The 19,408-nt window shown below is 41.8% G+C and overlaps 1 protein-coding gene across 6 annotated transcripts in view; it reads left to right on the top strand.

Annotated features, from left to right (window-relative positions):
* Positions 1–11,565: 11,565 nt before the first annotated feature.
* The window catches only part of KRAS (KRAS proto-oncogene, GTPase), a 39,618-nt gene continuing 31,775 nt past the window's right edge, over positions 11,566–19,408 (top strand). Inside the window, exons 1-2 of one of the 6 annotated variants that reach the window (XR_011497120.1) lie at positions 11,566–12,253; positions 16,075–16,196. Coding sequence is in view for 5 of the 6 variants with exons in the window: in XM_014832361.3 (XP_014687847.1) it covers positions 16,086–16,196 (111 nt within the window). In the remaining variant the exon portion in view is untranslated. Of the gene's footprint in view, positions 12,267–16,074; positions 16,197–19,408 lie in introns of all 6 variants that reach the window. The other 5 variants (XM_014832361.3, XM_044775231.2, XM_070494967.1 and 2 more) reach the window with 5 other exon arrangements.

Raw genomic sequence — 19,408 nt, 5'->3', positions numbered from 1 at the left:
CTTAGTAGCAGAGTCATCCTTACCTTGCAGTTTGGGCACCAGACACTTCGAAGGCCCCACCGATATGGAATGAATATTAAATAAGAGAACTGGGCCAAGCATAATGAGAGTCAAGAAGAGTGGAAATATTCCTTGCTAAGAGAATCAGAGCCAAGCTTTTATGGAGACTGACAGTGTCATCTGAATGGAGCCTTGAAATCAGAGGGTACCTAGTCGGGCGTGAAGGGAAGGACTGCTCCTCCAAACATATTCTCTAAAAATGGGACTTTTACACTTTTTAAGGTATTATGTTGTCATGAAAGTTTTTAAGGCTATGATGAAAATACGTTGGAGAGAATATTATGAAAATAGCACTTAAAGGGTTGCACCTTTCGAAAGTATTCGCTTCCCATAAACCCAAGGAATGGGTCTAACGCCTGGGTCTCTCTCCCTCCCCCATTAGACTCTGTCTTCCCTAATGCTTGAGGAATAAGAATTCCAGGCAGTGGACAAAGTCTCAGTGCCACGACAAGTAGGGAAGGAAAGAATTTTAGCTTCAGGTAAACACCTGAAGGGAATTATTAGTGGGAAATAAGGTTGGAAAAGTAGATTCGAGTTTGAACTCTATTCTGTAGGTATTTATGCTATGAGCACTTATGATTTTAAAAGAAGAGAGGGATGTCATATCAGCGTTGTGCTTCATGAGGATTCATCTGAAAATAGTATGTGAAGTGGATTTGAAGAGAGAAAAATCATAGTCAGGAGGACAGGTCAGGAACCCAGGTCAAAAGCCCAGGTGGGATGTAACGTGGATTATCGTCATTGTAAAAGCACCTATACTTTACATGGTTACTATTCGGTAGTTATGGTAGGGTCTTGCACTTATACACGTCTTCATTATTTATTTATTACAGCCCTTTATGGTAAGTCAGTACCACAGCAATACTACACATCTTTCTTTAATTTATGGCAATGGGATTGCGTATGAGATGCACAATTCCACAACAGCTTGTTTCTTCAACAGCACATAAGGAAAAATAATAACCACTCCACACATTGTTTACTATTTTTGGGTAGAGATGTTACTGAAACCTAACCAGTCCCAAATTCTTTGACAATGTAATGCGCTTTTTTCTCAGATGCTCTGAGAATTCTTAGATTTGAAAGAAAACCCAAAGCAATCTATCTTTGGATGTTGAGTTTCATATGTTAAAGTCTCAATGCATAACGTTACACCTTTTGGAATTTTATAAACTCACATTTCAGCATTTGAACTTACAAGCATTGCAGTGGCCTGCCTCTAACCATCTGAAAGCAAGCTCATGATGAATGGTTTTCAAGTGTTGTACTCTAGAAATATTTGAAAAAGATGGCGCAAGAGTCTATTGATAATGGCATCAAAGCTTTGCTTTTCTTTCTTCTTTTTCTTTATTTCGTAGGGTTTCTGATTTTCCTTAGAAAAAGAAGCAGACCAGTGAGTCTCAATCTTTTCTCTCTGAGACACAAACCATTGAAGATGATGACATTCATCATATACTCCCATGGGAACTAGCTGCAATTCCTACTCAAGAAAGCATAGGAGAATTCACAGCAGCTTGAGAAGCATAACCCTGAACACGACTTAAATTTTTAAAAGCCAACTCAAGTATGAAATACTTTAGTATTAGTTACAAATGACTGTGGATATCCTCACAACTAATTACATCTCAACACCCTGCTTAGCTGAGAGCTGCTAGCCCCGATGCTGCATTACACGGCGTCGGTACAGTACACACAACACACTCCCCCACCATCCACACACATGCACAGTTCCCGTCTGAACTAAACATAGACTCATATTTTTTCACTCTTACCTCTGTTTTCTGAACTTTCACTTTTCAAACTCTATCAACAATTACGTACAATGGCATAGAATTTGCTCTTTGATTTTACATATAAGTACATTCAATCACAACAGATTTTCATTTGGAAAATTAGATTGGCTATTGAGGGTTCATTTTGTTTTGTTTGTTTCCATAAAACTGATTTCAAGCTAATAGGTATTCTGAACTATAAAGAGAAAACAACAAACATACAAAATATGCTCAAAGGTAGTTAAGTACCTTCTCTCATATAAAATCATGAGGAGAATTTGCACTCTGCTCACAATTTTATCTATTAACAGAACTCAATTGAGTAGTCCTATCATTAACTTTTACTAAACAGTACAAGCTGTGTAACATTCTGAAGCCAAGAGAAACAATTGAGTGGAGTGTCCTTTTGTCCTTGTTTGTTGATGTAATAACTTAGTTTCAGGATAGTTTTATGGGAATACATATTTATTATATTTTAGCATATTTTCTTGATTGACCACATTCTTATCATTCTTACACATACCAAAGTACATTGTAGGATTTCTTTATTTTTTTTATCCAACAAATACTTTTTGAGTGTCTACTACGTGTTCTAGTGATGGGAAATCAACAGTGAATAGAACAGACACAAATCCTAGCTTGTGTATAGCTTAATTTCTAGTTGGGGGAAGACAGACTGTGAACAAATAAATAAGTGAAACATATTGTGTGACAGATGGTGATAAGTTCTGTGGAGATAAGAAATGCAGATAAAGAGAAGAGAGGGTTCTGGAGTGGCAGTTGCAGTTTCAAATAAGGTGGTCAGGGACCTCACTGAGAAAGTGGCATTTCAGCAAAGACCTGAAGGAAATGAGGGAGCAAATCGCGTGGTTATCTGAGAGAAGGAGTCTTCCAGGTAGGAGGAAGAAAAGTGCACAAGCCCTGGGGTGAGTGTCAGCTGGTCTGTCCAGGGAACAAGAGGAGGCCAGTGTGGCAAGAAAAGAGGAGGAGGACATGCCATTAGGAAGGTAAGGGGGCCCTCCTTTTGAGGGTCCTGCCTCTGAAGTAGATGGGAAGCTATTGGAGGTTTTGAACAGAGGAGTGACAAGATGTTATTGTGACTGACTTGAACATCAGTGGATGGGATACAATACGAGTCTGAAGTGATTTAAGTGATGACTTCCAGAAAGTCACACTGTTTTATAGAGCAGGGCTAAGATTTGCTGTATGAGGATCAGAGGTAAAGAGAGAAAGAAAGAAGCAGAAGTCAAGTATTGTTGAGACACTGAGAGCAGGAACTTTCATAATAACAACATTATCCATACTCCTGCCAAACCTGGTAAATTAGAACAATCTGGAGAATATATAATGTGTTTATAGTCACAATAAATATACGATAATTCTTTGTTTTTGTTCACAACTTTCCTTCAAGCCAGGACAAGACCTGCTAACCTGTTTGTCGGTTAAACTGTCTGCAAAATACACATAAATTATACTTGGGAACACTTCCTTGGTGTCCGGGGAAGTTCGGTTAATTTATGTCTGTAAAGTACTTCAACATCCTGAAGAACATAAAACTGACCTAAAAACAAGAGTTTTCAATTATTGCAAGGAAGCACATTATTTGATTTGTCATCTTTTTTTTAAAAAAGATTTTACTTTTCTTTCTTCTCCCCAAAGCTCCCCAGTACATAGTTGTATATTTTAGATGTGAGTCCTTCTAGTTGTGGCGTGTGGGACACCGCCTCAGCACGGCTTGATGAGCGGTACTAGGTCCACGCCCAGGATTCGAACCAGTGTAGCCCTAGGCCACCGAAGCAGAGCAGCGAACTTAACCACTTGGCCATGGGGCTGACCTCGGGAAGTACATTATTTGGAGTATCTATTTTACCTTTATATATCATCTCAGCAACAATTTCTCCCAAAGACAATTATCAATAGATGTTGTCTAACGACGACTCAAAGAGGCTGTCTCAAGCAGTAAAATAATAATTTTGGAAAAGCTAACTATTGCATTGGTCATTAAATTTGGCCCTGTTATACCAGCAAAAGAATTTAACAAAATGTCCTTTTGAACAGTAGTTCTCAAAGTGTGGTTCAGGGACCCCTGGGGGTTCCAAGAAATTTTTAGAAGGTCTGCAACGTCAAATCTATCTTCATAAGAATACCAAGATACTATTTTCTTGTTTCACTTTCATTTCTCTTATGAGTGTAGAGTGGTGTTTTCTAAAGACTGTGTGTGATATCTAAACAGACAGAACGCAGGAGCAGATGAAAATCTAGCCTCTTCTATTATTTATTTATTTTAGATTGGCCCCTGAGCTAACATCCATTGCCAATCTTTTCTTCTTCTTCTTCTTTTTCTTCTTCTTCTCCACAAAGCCCCCCAGCACATAGTTGTATATTCTAGTTGTAGGTCCTTCTGATTGTGATCTGTGGGATGCAGCCTCAGCATGGCTTGACAAACTGTGCCACATCCATGCCCAGGATCCGAACCAGCCAAACCCTGGGCCTTTGAAGCAGAGTATGGGAACTGAACCACTTGGGCATGGGACCGGCCCCTAATTGACTTTATTAAATGACTCATGAATCGGGCAGCATCCCATGTAACAAGTGGAGAGATACCTCAAGGAGTTGTGCAAAATAGAAGGCTTTTATAGACAGGATGGGGCAAGGAAGTTATTAGCAAAAGAAAAGAAATGATATTTTTGGGGGGTAAGGACATCTCTTTTGTGGGGAAGGGACCGGCAAGGGTTTTATCACACAGATTGCCTCTTCTTCTGCCTGGGGGTGGGTGGTGTGGAGAGGGCCCACGTGACAGATTACCTCATTGGTACTCACCAGAAAATTCCAGGCAGGTTGATTAAGATTGCTACATTTCTGGGGAAGGCAGCAACTGCAATTAGGTCAGGTATTAAATCTAGGTTTGGTACCATGGGCTTTAGCATAGGTGATACCATTTTTGGTTTAACAACCCCAGAGTGCCCAGCATATAGTAAGTGCTCAGTTTATGCTTGTTGAATGAATAAAGGAATGAATGAATTGTTGTTAACTTGTTAGATGAGCTAACAGGTGTTTTTTAAGGGCCTGAAACAAATGGTACATTTGGGTTTGTTGAAGTTTGTACATACATTAGGATAGATACATTAGGATAGATACATTAGGATAGATACATTAGGATAGAATTATTTTGTGCAGACATTAGAATTATTCATGAGAATTTAGAATAAAGTGAAATAATCATTTATATTTCTATTTACAACTTCTCCATACATTCACAGACCCTTGATGAAAGAAATCACCTCTCAGTGAAAACAAAGATCTTTTGGGTTTTCAGCATCTGAATGTCTGGTCTTCCTATCTTTTTGGTACATTTACAAACTCCTGCATCTTGGCTTTCACTGGACATTTGACAAGGCAAACAATCTTTCACAGAGACTAGAAGGATTTAGCAAAAAAAGTGACTTGCTTCTTTCAACTGAGGACATTTGGATACTAAATTAGATGATGGTCCCAAGGGGTTAAAGCCCTTGGACTCCTAGGGGAATGTTAAGTTGACATGCACAGGTAAAGCTCTATTTGAACGCACATCAGCACCAACAGAATAGAAGTACCTAACAACATATCTAATAACTGTTATTAAGAAGAAACTGAAACTAGAAAAATCAAGCTTCTAATCAGTAGGTCATCCCATTGAGAGCAACTTATTAGCAAATCTTTGTTAAGTGACTACTACGTGCTAAGCAGTCTCTGGGTGTTGAGGATTCAGTGGTTCCCAGCTCATGACATTTATAGTTCAGAGGCAGAACAGATAAGGAAATAAATAAACGACTAAGATAATATCAGATACGATGAGCACTAAGTGAAAGAATAAAACAGGCCACTGTGTCAAAGAGGGATGAGTTGAAGGGTAGACGTGAGGGAATAGGTGAGTGCTGAGTTAGACTGGCTCTTCAGGAATCTCTCACTGAAGTGGTGGTATGAGACTGACACGGGAAAAGCAGGAAGAGGCTTGCTGGCAGGAGCATGCAAGTCCAAGGCCCTGAGGAGGGAATGAGCTTGGTATGTACCGGGAAGGAAAAGGTGGCTGGCATAGTTGGAGCCTAGTGAGGAGAAAGGTTGTACATGGTGGGATCAGAAGTAGGTAAAAGCTATGTCATGAAATGGCTTGAAGAAGTTTGAATTTTACTCTGAGTGCAATGAAAAGCCTTTGGGGAGCTTGATCTGGTCAGACGATTCAATTTGCATTTTGAAAAGAACCTGTCTGGCTGCTCCATGGGAAATGGATTGTAGAGGAGCAAGAGGAGAAGCAAGGAGATCCGTCAGCAGATGACTGTCCCCTGGGAGAAGGATGATGGATGGTGGCTTGGACTACAGTGGTAGCAGTAAAGAAGAGAAGTGGACAGATAAGGGATAGAAGTGTTCTGTGTTTAAAATAACGTATAAAACTTGTCTGGCCCATTGGAGGAGTTTAACAAATGGCAGCTCTTTTGTCATTGCTCCTTTCTTAAACACAAAGCTTGCAGAGAGTCACGAATTTGCTCTAGCTCACAGAATTAGTAAATTCAGCCAGGGTATCATTCCCACGGTCACTGGGGACTGTTGTATCATCCACAAAATGCCTTACCTGAGGTCTTTTTTCCTTCCAATCTTTTCTGCATTTAGCTGCCATTCTAATCTTCCTCAAACATTGCTTTCACGTGTTTACCTTGCTGATAAGCACATTATATGTATTCACATAGTTATTGACTAATTGTCGTGAACTAAGCTTGTATGGATGGGTGGGGTTCACATATCTAAGATAATAGTTCTTGCCTCTGGGATTTTAGAATTTACTTGGGGAGACATGATTAACTCATATGAAATAATAGAGAGAGGGATGAGGAGGTAGGACTTGTTTTAGATCTTAAAAGAGAGAGAATTTTAGCAAAGAGAGAGGCAAAAAGATGCTAGATGAAAAAAGGAGCAAAGACACAATATCCTAATTTCATGGCATGGAGAGGGAATTTGCTTGAGGAGAAGAAAGCCTTTGCTTTGGGAAGATGGGAGACAAAGTTACAGGGTAGGATGGTACCAGGCCAAGGATGCTACCAAAAGCTGGGCAGCAAGGATCTGGACTTGATTCAGCGTGATATAAAGGGTCATTAAAGATTTGCAAGCAAGATTCAGTCTTAGTGAAGGCTTAGCTGGGACCAGTGATCATTTCTCCCTCTAATTTCTAAGGTAATTATCATTGTCTTTAGATACTCATTAGGTGCTTAGCTTGTAACTCTGCACTGTAAAAATATATAATCTGTAAGAGTGCAGCCTATATGGAGTAGGTTCAGAGTAAATGTTTGATGATGATGAAAGACATGTGTAAGGAAGATCTATTTGGCAACAGCATATGGCCTGAATTGAAAAAAAGAAAGCCAGGAGGTAGGGAAGTCATGAAGAAGCTGTTCCAGAAATGTAGGTGTGAAGGAAGGAATGTAGAAAAGCAACATGAAAAAATACTTAGGAAGTATAATTAAAAGGAGATATCGGGGCCGGCTCCGTGGCCGAGTGGTTAAGTTCACGTACTCTACTTCGGCACCCTGGGGCTCCCAGGTTTAGATCCTGGGTGTGGACCTACATGCCATTCATCAAGCTGCGCTGTGGCAGCATCCCACATAGGGGAAGTAGAATGACATACCACTAGGATATACAACTGGAGCTTTGGGGAGAAGGAAAAAAAAAAAAAGGACGTGTAATCAATTTGAATGCGCAGTGGGTTAAAAATTAAGTTTTCAAATCTAAATGGTTTGAAGGGCCATGATGCCACTCAAGTAAGATGGAAAAATTGGGAGAGGGAATTAGTTTGGGGAAATTATATGGGGAATTTGGTTTTGGACAGGCGTTCAAGATGCTGACAGGATATTCTTTTAGAAATGGTCTAGGAAATTGGCCAGATGAGAATGAAGTGACTATGCAGAGACAGGGCTAAAGTTTTCTTATAATTTCATTCACTTCAACAAATATTTATAGAGGCCCTCCTATGTGCTAAGAGCTACGAGATATGGTGTTAAAGGAGCCAGGGACTTTGGAATTAACAATCTAGTCGGGGAAACAGATATGCAAAAAAAGAATAGAAAGTCTCATGAAATAAGTGTCCACAGGAGATTATGTGCTGGGTAAATGAATTAAATAGCACCTATTCAGTGGTACAATGTCCCACCTGAGAAAAGTGATATAGAGTCCATGAAAGTGTCCAAAGGGGTTCCTCCTGCTTAACTTCCCCTGCTCTGTGTTCTGCTACTCTGGTCACAGATGGGTACCCAGGACTGGCACCCAAACTAAGGCAATGGTCTTTAAGCCAGGCATAAAGAAGGCCAGTCACCAATCAGGTGGCCCATCAGGAAAATTGTGTCATAAAGACCCTTCTTATTGGACAGTGAACGATAGATGCATTCAGATCCTCTCTCTTGGGATGTTTTAAATGTAAGTCACAGAGAGCGGTCACGAGAAGCAGAGCTAGCAGGAGAAGCTGAAATTGTGTATGAGAAAGAAGCAGAGAGCTGCTGATTCAGGAGAATGACAAAATTACTAGAATGTGGGCAGTAGATGCTTGTTAACGAGGGATGAGCGAGGCACCAGAGCCTGTTGCTGGATCACAAGAACTGCAGTTGATTCCTGGAACGACTCATGTGGTTTGCTAAAGTTTCCTTATTTCCTTAAAGGAAACCCTCAGCACTTGCGGTGCTCTGAACATGTCCTGATATTTTATCTCTCGCAAGAGCCCAACTAACACAAGGGTATTCCTGTTGTTTTGGTTTTGATTATATCTGCGGAAGAGGGTATCTCATGAAGGAAAGGGCCAGTAGGATCCTCACAAAGCAGGATTAAAAGGATATACGCATGTGCACGTGTGTACGTGGCTGCCTTCCCAGAAGAGTTTAACAGTAGTGGGTAGAAACTTCAGTTACATCTTAGAGCAAGCCTGGAACTCCCAAGTTTATGCTTTTTGTTATTCCTTCTATCTTTTCCCATCATAATCACAGAATGGGCCTGTGTGCTTGTCCTTGGGGAGTGCAAAGAAAGGGAGAGCCAGAGAAACCATTCAAGGCAGCCTCTAGGTTTAAGGAAGAGGAACCCAAAAGATAGTAGAAAGCACAGCTGCCAAGAAAAAACAGAAATTTGAGTATCGCCTCTAGATCAGATCATTTCTCAATGTACAGACTGCTAACCACCAGTTTAGGATCACCTGATTTGTTAAAAATGAAGATTTCTGGTTCACCTTAGACCAAGGGAATGGAATACAAAGGTGAGGGGCCTAGGAACTTGCACTTTTGTAAGTATGCCAGGTGATTCATGGAGCGCTTTCCTTTGCAAGCACTGCTCTAAGTGCTGTGTCAAGGGAAGAAAGAGAGTGTTGGGGAGAGGCTGCTGGCTTCTGAGAAGGCACTAAGGACTGAATGGTGGAAAGGCCTGACATAACGTTGCTGTAGGAGTGAAAAGGAAGGAGAGAGAAGTGTGTGAGGTGACACTGGAGTGCAGGGTGCACAGAACAGACAGCGGGATGCAGAATTGCCTTAGGAATCATGAGCCCAGATGATAACTGAGACCACATGGATGGATTAGGTTTCTGCTAACGGCAGAATTTTTATAATCAGCATAAAAGTGCTATATATAATAGCCCTCTATATTATAGTCCTTGTAAGATTTACGGAGCACCAACTACAGGGAGAACATTGTATTAGCAGCTGTGAAAGAAAACAAGAGCTTATCATGTACTTGAAGTTAGACAAAATAAATCTGTGATTTACGGTTATGAGTAACTAGAAAGAAACATACCAATAAGTGCAAATTCATTCATTTAAGAAAACCCATTGTGTCCATTATGTGTGAACACTTTTCTAGACTCCATAGGGTGCAGTTTATCAGAAGGTGACCTGGCTGAGTTTAAAGGCAGACTTTATAAGAAGGTGAAAACGGAGATTACAGAGAATTTAAGGCACTCTGTCCAAGTAAGGATTTAGAGTCACAGAGGTCAGAAGGAGGGTACCTAACTTCATTTTTGAATTAAACATTCCACAAATATTTATCGAGTGCCTATTGTGTCATAGGCCTGCCTACAGGAAATCCCTGCCTGCGTGGAGCTTATATTTTGGTGGGAGGGAGAGAAGAAAACAAAGTAACTAAGTTCTATGTATATTAGAAGGTGATAAGTGCTCTGGAGAAAAATAAAGCAGGAAAAGAGACAGGATTTGCCGCCAGGCTGGGGTGGGGGGGGATGCAATATCAAAGACCATCTTTTGGGAAGAATTCATTGGAAGACATTTGAACAAAGATTTATAAGTAAATGTCGGAGGAAGCTTTATGGATACATAGCGGATGTGTGTCCCAGACAGAGGGGCAGCAAGTGCAAATTCCTTGAGGAAGAAGCCTGCCTGGCATTTTCAAGGAACAGCCAGCAACCAGAGTGTATGTTAGGAAGTGAGGAAGGAAGGCGCGTAGGATAAAAGCTCAGAGGGGCTGGCCCGGTGGCTCAGCGGTTAAGTTCCCATGTTCTGCTTCTCAGCGGCCCGGGGTTTACCGGTTCGGATCCGGAGTGTGGACATGGCACCGCTTGGCACACCATGCTGTGGTAGGCATCCCACGTATAAAGTAGAGGAAGATGGGCACCGATGTTAGCTCAGGGCCAGGTTTCCTCAAAAGAGGAGGACTGGCAGTAGTTGGCTCAGGGCTAATCTTCCTCAAAAAAAAAAAAGTTCAGAGAGGTAAGGGGTTTTTGCTTTTACGTTAAGTGGGATCATGAGCGAATTGGGAGCAGAAGAGTAACCACGGTCTGACATGAAGGACACTTCATTGCAGCGGTGTGAACTTGGGCTCAACCTCTCTACATTGGTTTCTTCATCTGTAAACTAAGATAGTTGTGATGAGTAAATAAGATGATATGCACAGAACATTTAACAACTACTTGACACAGAGTAGGCTTCTCCTTTCCCTGTCTTCTACTTCCTCTCATGCCTCTTCCACCTGGTTACCAGGTACCAGGAGAGGAAGATGGGAGTAAGCTTTGCAGATTGCAGCCCATAGAAGGAGTAGGAAAAAAAGGGTGACAGTTGGTGTAAGGCCGAGGTTAACAGACATCATAGTTGGGGTTTAAAATAATTGTTTAATCCTGTTCTATGAGGTGGAGTAGAAGGACAGAATTGGAAGCTGAGGTTCACATGGGTGGTTCTCTTAGGTATAGGCGTGGGCCTGCCAGGCCTCAATCTTTAAAACTCAAACAATTTACCTTTCTAGGTAGTTTATCAACGCAGACTCTGGGTATGCAAGCAGTTTTAATTGTTCCATTGTTTAATGTAACTCCCTGAACGTTAACTGATTAATCTCAGTCTTCTAATTAATGTTTGAATGATTCTCCTTACCTCTAAACTACCCAGGGCACTTCTAGTTAAAAACAGTTTTTCTTCTGCTTGTGCCGTCAGGGTCAATAGGTGCACTTGAGGTCGCTGTTTAGAGTAACCAGTGACGGCTTCAAAATATCCATAAAAACAACAACAAAAAACAAGAGGCCACTCCCCCACCCCTAGATGAGTGATGAAAGGGTTAGTCACGTTGCTTTGGGCCTGGGGCTAGGTTCCCAGCCCCAGTGTTGAGGCTGTTCAACACCAAGCTATGATCAGAAAGCCCCGGGGTGGGGAACTGCCTGCCTGTCTCTCCCAGTCATCGAAGTTGCCTCCCACATTTGATGACTGCATGTTTATTTACTCGCAATGATAGTAAATGAAGGTGCGCAGGGGTAGGCCGACCCCGAGGGGCTGCGGGATGGTCGCAGCTCTTCCGTGCAGCCCCGAGAGGGCTGCGGCGGGGTCGCCCACGGCGTCGCCCAGGTGTCTCCGCTGTGAGCGCGGCGAACCGCGCGCCGGCCCGGGGCCGAATCGGCGGCGGCGGGGTCGGTTCTGCGGCGAGAGACTGGGGGCGGGCCGCCGCGTGGGGCCGCCGCCGCCGCTCCTCCCGCCCCGCCGAGGCGCCGCCCAGACCCCCTGCCCCGCCGCCGGCCTCGGCCCCGCCGCCGCCCCTCCTCCGCCGGCCGGCCCGCCCCCCGCCCTTGGCCGGCCGGCTGGCCCCCTCCTCCTCGCGGGCGGCGCTCGCCGGCTCCCTCTCTTCCCTCTTCCCACACCGCCCTCCGCCGCTCCCTCCCCGAGCGAACGCCGGTCTGGAGAGGAATCGAGCACCGAGCGCATCCATAGCTCTGCCCTCTGCGGCCGCCCGGCCCCGAACTCATCAGTGCGCTCGGAGCTCGATTTCCCTAGGCGGCGGCCGCGGCGGCGGAGGCAGAGCGGCGGCAGCAGTGGCGGTGGCGGCGGTGGCGGCTGCTCGGCCAGGACTCCCGGCCCCCGCCATTTCGGACTGGGAGCGAGCGCGGCGCAGGCACTGAGGGCGGCGGCGGGGGCCAGAGGCTCGGCGGCTCCCAGGTGCGGGAGCGAGGTACGGAGCGGACCCCCCTCCTGGGCCCCTGCCCCGGTCCCGACCCTCCCCGCCGGCGCCGGGCGGGGCCGGCGGCGAGTGAATGAATTAGGGGTCCCCGGAGGAGCGGGGAGGGGGCGCGGGCGCGGAGCCCGGGCGCACGGGCTGGGGGGCTCTGCAGGGGGCGGCGCGGGGACGCGGCGACGCGGGGAATGAGGAATGGGCGGTGCGGGGCTGAGGAGGGTGAGGCTGGAGGCGGCCGCCGCTGGTGCTGCTTCCTGGACGGGGAACCCCTTCCTTCCTCCTCCCCGAGAGCCGCGGCTGGAGGCGGCCGGGGACAAACTCGCGGGCCGGGCGGGCTGCCCCTCCGGGCGGTCGGGTGCGGTGGAGGTTCTCCCGCTGCGCTCCAGTCTCCCCTCCCCCTCGTCGTCCTTCCCTCTCCCTCCGCTCCCGCACCTCTTCCTCCCTTCCCAGCCCTCGGCTGCCTCGGTGACTGCCTTCTCTGCTGCATCTAGCATCTCTAGGACGATGGTATAAACTTCTCCCTCGAGCGCAGGCTGGACCCATAGTGGTCCTTTCCAGGGTGTATGGGGACATACGGGTAAGAGGGCAGGTCACGTTTTGGAAGAGCATAGGAAAGTGCTTAGAGACCACTGTTTGAGGTTATTGTGTTTGGAAAAAATGCATCTGCAGCCGAGTTCCTGACTGCTCCCCTCCCCCATGTATGGGCTGTGACATTGCTGTGGCCACAAAGGAGGAGGTGGAGGTAGAGATGGTGGTGGAAGAACAGGTGGCCAACACCCTACAACGTAAAGCCTGTGACTTAGTGAAAAGGAAAAAGTTAATCCCAGAAGGTCTGTTTTGCTTTGTCAAGTGAAAACACACGTAGAAAACCCGCAGAGCAGAAGCAGGGCTGTTTCCTTGCTAGTGGAGCGTAGACAGCAGTAACTAAAATCGTACCTGAAGTTTAATTTGCCGATTCTTGTCCTTTCCCCCATCTCTTCCATGTTACCTTCATCCTTATAAATTTGACGCCCATCCCAATAGCACTCACACAATTTTTTTTTAACTGATTTAGGAAAGGAGTTAATTGTAGCAATTTGCCGGGCAACTGCCTGAAATACTCTTAGGCATGTGCCTGCTATAGTTGAAGTCCTAAGCTAGCCTTTTTCAATGTTGATATCCATCAAAACAAGAGGCTAAGAACAGAAAGGTATTTTCTGATTTTTACATAACATACATGTTACATTCGTAGTGGACAAAAAATCATTTACAAAGAAATTACAAAGGGAAGAAGTCTGTTGTAATCATCATCTCAGAATCAACTGTATGAGTGATGTCACTCTTAGGTGACTAAGGTCTAAAATGCTGACTCGAACATGTAATAGACTATAGACATCAAATATGGTTGATATCAATACTGTTTACTTTGAGATTAGCCATCCACAGGCATACTTGGTTTTAAGAGACGGTAGATGAGATGATAATTCAGTTTTATGACAAATAAAATGAAATTTTTTTTGCTTAACAAAATGTTGGGTTCTGGGCCCAGTTCCACCCCTTGCTAGCTTTTGTAGCTTTCAGTGAGGGGACTCCTTCTGGCCTATGATCATTAGTAAGTCCCCTTGGGAACCCAGTTCTCTCTAGTGGATTTAAATATTACTTGGTTTTTAAAATCCAATTCAGGGATTTTTTTCCAGCATCAACCACTGCATAAACAAGTAGATCAGAAGGTGTCTGTCTTTCAGAATTCACACATGTATGTACAACTAAGCTCGAATCCACTATCTGTCCACAGGATCGCCTAGGCTAGCAAACGTTTTGGTCATCAGGACCCCTCTGTACTCTTAAAATTTATTGAAGATCCCAGTATGGGGTATATCAATATTTACTATAATAGAAATTAAAACTGAGAATTTAAAAAAATTATTAATTCATTTAAAAATAGAAATAATAAGCCCATTACTTGGTAACATAAATAGCATTTTTTATGAAAAAATAACTTTTTCAAAACAATAAAAATTAGAGGAGTGGCATCGTTTCACACTTTTGCACATCTCTGTAATTATGTGGCTTAATACAAGACATCTGGATTCTCCTATCAGCTTCTGCATTCAATTTATTGTGATCACACGTCTGGAAAACTCGACTGTACGCTTGTGTCAGAATAAGAGTGGAAAGGGTAAATAACATCTTAGTGTTATTATGAAAACAGTTTTGACCTCTTGGACCTCCAAAAAGTCTTAGGAGCCCCAGTGGTTTCTTGGACCACATTTTCAGAACTGTTTTAGGCCAACCAAATTGTTTTGGGGGGTGGGGTGGGCAGGGAGCTAGAGGATACATTTTGGTGTGATTCTCCTCATCCATCCCATTTGCTGTGGCCTCTATTTAGAATAAAAAGTGTGAGCAAATGGAATAAGATACATGTTTGTAGTGGGTCCCGGGATGGCCTCAGATGAGCAGCGAGTAAGGCCGGGTGGTGCAGAATAGGCCAGTCATGTAACAGTCTGTGATACAACAGTTGTCTGGCCTGTCTGCTCTTTGTGAGAGGGCTCAGAAATAGAGTGAGGAGGTGGTTAGTACATTATCATTTGGAAAACCATATTATCCTTTGGTGTCTATTTGGATGATTCCTGGTCTTCAGTAACTAGGATGCTGCGTGGATACAGTCTTTATATACAATATTTGCACAGTCATTAATTTGGAACTACTTATTCTGTAATAAATTAATGTGCATTTATTGCCATTCTTTCTGCATTTCACTCCTTATTTGTAATGATATGTAGATACTAAGGGAAAGGAGTAAAATTAGATAAATTCATCTTATTTCAAAAAGTTTGAAACAACTGACTAAATATATTTTCCTCTTGTGCTGTTAATCTTACAAGTTGTAATTATTGCAAGTATTGGGAGACAGTGTACGAGAAGCAAAGAGTAAACATCACACGAATTAGTGAGAAATACACACATCTTTTAAAAATTCATTAAAAGCAGTGCTTATCTTTAAATTTTATATAATTATATTTTTCTTGTGCAGAATGCTGTTTTTCAGCACTAATATAGGATTATATGTTGTGTTTGATGATCAAGTCATGTATACCGAATAGTTAGTTCAAAATTCTCAAAGTTCTTTTGTTTTTTACACCTTTATTTTCACCACCAGGTATTTTACAGATTAAAATGTCATCCAGCATTGTCCTTCTCTATTTCACTGTCTCAATTTTTGTTTCCCCACTAAAGAGTCCAGCTTTATTTGAGCCTCCTCCCCCCGAGCCCCCATCTGATTCTGGCAGCCTATCCAGGAGCACTACTATGATGATGCTTTTGAGAACTTTTCAGTAGCAGTTGGCTCCAGCAAAGACACTGAGCATGTCCACTTGTAACTCTTACAGGCCCAAGTCAGCTAGGAATACTGTAGAGATAGCTGTCAACAAGTTTGGTGTGGGTGTGTCCACGGCGTATAGAGCACTGTGCTAGATACTTGTACTGAGTGAAGTCATGACATGTTCCTTTGCGAGCCATTAGTTGCTACAGAACGGCTGGCTGTTTAGATAGAACAACCTGAATGTAAGATAAAAGAACTATGTATTCTGAATGCATTTTTCTCAGATGTTGATGGAGCAGCTTGTAAACAAAGTGCAATTCATTACAATACACATCTGTAGTCAACTGAAGTTTTCATCATTGAATTTTGTGAGGTATTTTGAAATAACTTTCCATCTAAAGGTGAATTTGTGTTAAAAGGTATTGATAGAGTGTTTGGTTTATATTAACCTCATGTGTGACACATGTTCTAATTGAGTCACATTTTCATTATTTTTATTATAAGGCCTGCTGAAAATGACTGAATATAAACTTGTGGTAGTTGGAGCTGGTGGCGTAGGCAAGAGTGCCTTGACGATACAGCTAATTCAGAACCACTTTGTGGATGAATATGATCCTACGATAGAGGTAAATCTTGTTTTAATATTATGCATATTGATTTGTGCAGGCTCATGCTTTGGGTCCAAAAAAAGGTTTCTCTGATCATTGTTTTGTAACTATTCATTACAAGGCAATTATACTGAAAATAATTTCACTAAGTTATCAGAAATGTACTTGAGTTTCAAGGCTTTAACTCTCAAGTTATATGTAACCATAGATATAGAGAGCTCTGCTTCTCAGGAGAATATCAAGATCCATGACCGTCATTCTGTGTTAGTATATGTGCATTTTGATTGGAAGCGTCTTTCAGAGTTTTGTGAGAGAGTGAAAATGTGAATTTACTTCTTATCTGTACCCAGCAGTCATTAAAAAAAAAATGTGGCCATTATTTTTATGGGTTTCTTGGTAGTTTGACGTCACATGTAGAAGTTAGAGTTGAATTATACTGGTAAAATGTAATCGTTTGATGGTTGATTTAAAAAAAAATTAGTATTTTCCTGTTTTCACATTGAAGTAGTAGAGAATATTCAGCTACCTCTGCATTTTCAAAAGCTCATTCTTTGCTTTAATATATAGATATACATATAGCAGGTGTTAGATAAGGGTACCGCTACCAATCCTTAACCGTTGCTCTGCAGCCCTTTTTTAAATTTACTTAAGGAAGTGTTAGGATTATTTTTATTACAAGTTAATTAATGAGTAATTTCCAGACTTTTTTAGTTTCATGAGAACTTATCAAAGTAAAGGCCACCAGCAAAATGTGTAGAATAAAGGCCTTCAAGAGACCTTGAGAAGTCAGGTAGTATTTCCTCTGCCTTCTGGCAGCACTATGCTCAAATTATCTCAAGCAGATAAGGATTTATTTAATCCCAAAGACCTACAGGAGGGGGTGACCCATAACTATCCTTGTTAACTCATTTCCAGAATGTAATTATTAGTGTGTTTTATGCATAATCTGAATCTTCATGTTAAGTTTAACATCAGTGGAGATGAAAGTAAGTATATCACCTCGTCTTTGAAATAGTCTTATGTTATTAGTTATTTCTTAAGACTTCTTTACCCCAGGTTAAGCAGTCCTAATCCCTTAGCTTTTATACCACATCTGATATACCACTTTTTTTAATCAGCTCTGAATATTTCCCAGAGCTTTCTTTGAGTCCCAAGCTGTGGAATCTATAACAGGTCACAATGCCCTGTTAGGGTACTATGCTGTGTAACGTCTTGAAGAAAGACTTTGATTGTATTGAGGTAGAATCTGAGGGCACTGGTAGCCTTTGGGAAGATGTTATGCAGTTTAGAACACTGAGGCTTGATTAGATAACTGTTTATAAGGAAATGTCAGATATTTTTAGTACTGCAGCAAAAAATGGAGAAATAACACTTATTTGCAAACATTTGATTTAAACATAGAGGCAACTTTTATTTGGCTTCTAAGTTTAAGAATTTGCATTAGTAAAGAGGAACAGTCTAACTGAAGTGGACCACATGTATAATAGTCTATATATTTCCTCTTGACAAGTCAGTTCGATGCTGTATGGTGGTTTTGTTTTCCTTTTTTCTTTTTTTTTCAAGGAGGATTAAATAGTTCACCCGTCTCCAAGCCATTTCTGGTTCACCCATTTCTACAGCCAGGGTTACTTGGCATACTCTGCCATTTAAATCACGTTTAAAAGGAAGTTTTAATAGAATTCAGGTTAAGCATGAAAGTTTTCCTGGGATTTTGGAAGATGATTTTAGCAGAAGTTCCCTCCATCTTCTCTGAAATTCTGAGGATTTCCATGACCCTCTGTTTCCTATCAGAGGTCATGAATGCATGTGATAATGTGATGAAACAAGTTAGGAAACCTTTTGGTCTGATAAAGTGTAATATAAATCTTAAAGAAATAAAGCTAAAGGCTAATCCTTTATTTTGGTGGAAGGTAGAAAAAGTTTATAAACTCAAACTCAACTCTGATTGTGATTTCTGCCAAACCAGAAGACTTGACTTGGGAAGCATTCGTTACCTGTGACCTTTGAAACTGATGCTCCCTCCTTTGCTGCTTTAGCACCTGGGAAAAGGTACCAGAGATTGTCTCTTATCTCCCAAGTTACAATGAATCTCTGAGGGAGCTGACAGATTAAATTCTTAATGTAGTTCATCTACAAGAAAAGCAAGAGAATTTAGTAGTTTCTTTCAGTAAATAGTTAAGTAAAAATGCTAACTTGAAGATTTTGGAAAAAGTTAAAAAGGAGGATAGGGGATATCACCACTGCTGTTAGGTTTTGATTGGTGAATAATGTAGGTCAGAGAGAAAATGAGAGAGGACATAGACTTTGCACATTTGGAATTCTCATCAGTTTTCCTGCATTAAAACAAATGGAAAGAAATTTAGAAAAAAATTTAAAATCAGCTAATAACGTATTTTCTAGTGGTTTAGAATTTGCAGAGATTTAGGCTATGAGATAGATACGCAAAGTAGTCATTGTTTCCTTCATTTAAAGATAAAAATGGTCTCTGAGACGCTGTGACTTGCCTAAGGATACTTAGCTACTAAGTGGTGGAATTTTAATTTAAGTTTTCTGAGACCAAGTTAAGTGTAGGCTTGTGTTAACTTTTTAAAAGTGAAAAATTAGCTTTCAAGCCAAGAAAATATTTAATATGGGAGACTGATGCAGATTTATCAAGATACCAAAATTTGAACTTAGCATACTATCTAATGACATCTTACTGGCAGAGAGGTGGTACAGAATTAAGACAGGTATGACACATAGATGGAGCATATTTATATTTGAGGCTGTGTGCCTGATAATCCCCTTCACGTCTACTCTGAAGATTTTACCTTTCTCTCTTACGAAGGCCACCAAAGAGTTCCAGAGATAATGAAGTAACTCGTTAGCAGGGCAAGATTATTAAAAACTTAAAGCAATCCCCCAGACACAATACCAGGCTCGAAATAATACATGCTTTTATAGTTTAGAGATCGCTTGTTATCATTAAAACATGTTCCCTGAAATGTGTTTTTCCAAGCTAAAATTTGTTGGAAGGAGAAAAATGTTGTCTTTAAAAAAATGTAAGTAGTTATAGACATAGAGATCAGAATGATCAGTTGATCAATTAGCAAATAATATATTTGCTACTGCATATAATGTGTTAGTAAAAATAGACATAGAAGTATTTTTTAGCAGGCTCTAATTTATTGATATTTGCATGCTTCTGTTAATGTGACACTTATAATTCAGTACAAGTCTTATGCCTTTCT

This window comes from Equus asinus, chromosome 22, assembly GCF_041296235.1.
Source record: "Equus asinus isolate D_3611 breed Donkey chromosome 22, EquAss-T2T_v2, whole genome shotgun sequence".
NCBI lineage: Eukaryota > Metazoa > Chordata > Mammalia > Perissodactyla > Equidae > Equus > Equus asinus.
The sequence above is the reverse complement of the archived record's forward strand: the minus strand, read 5'-3'. Positions and strand labels throughout refer to the sequence as shown.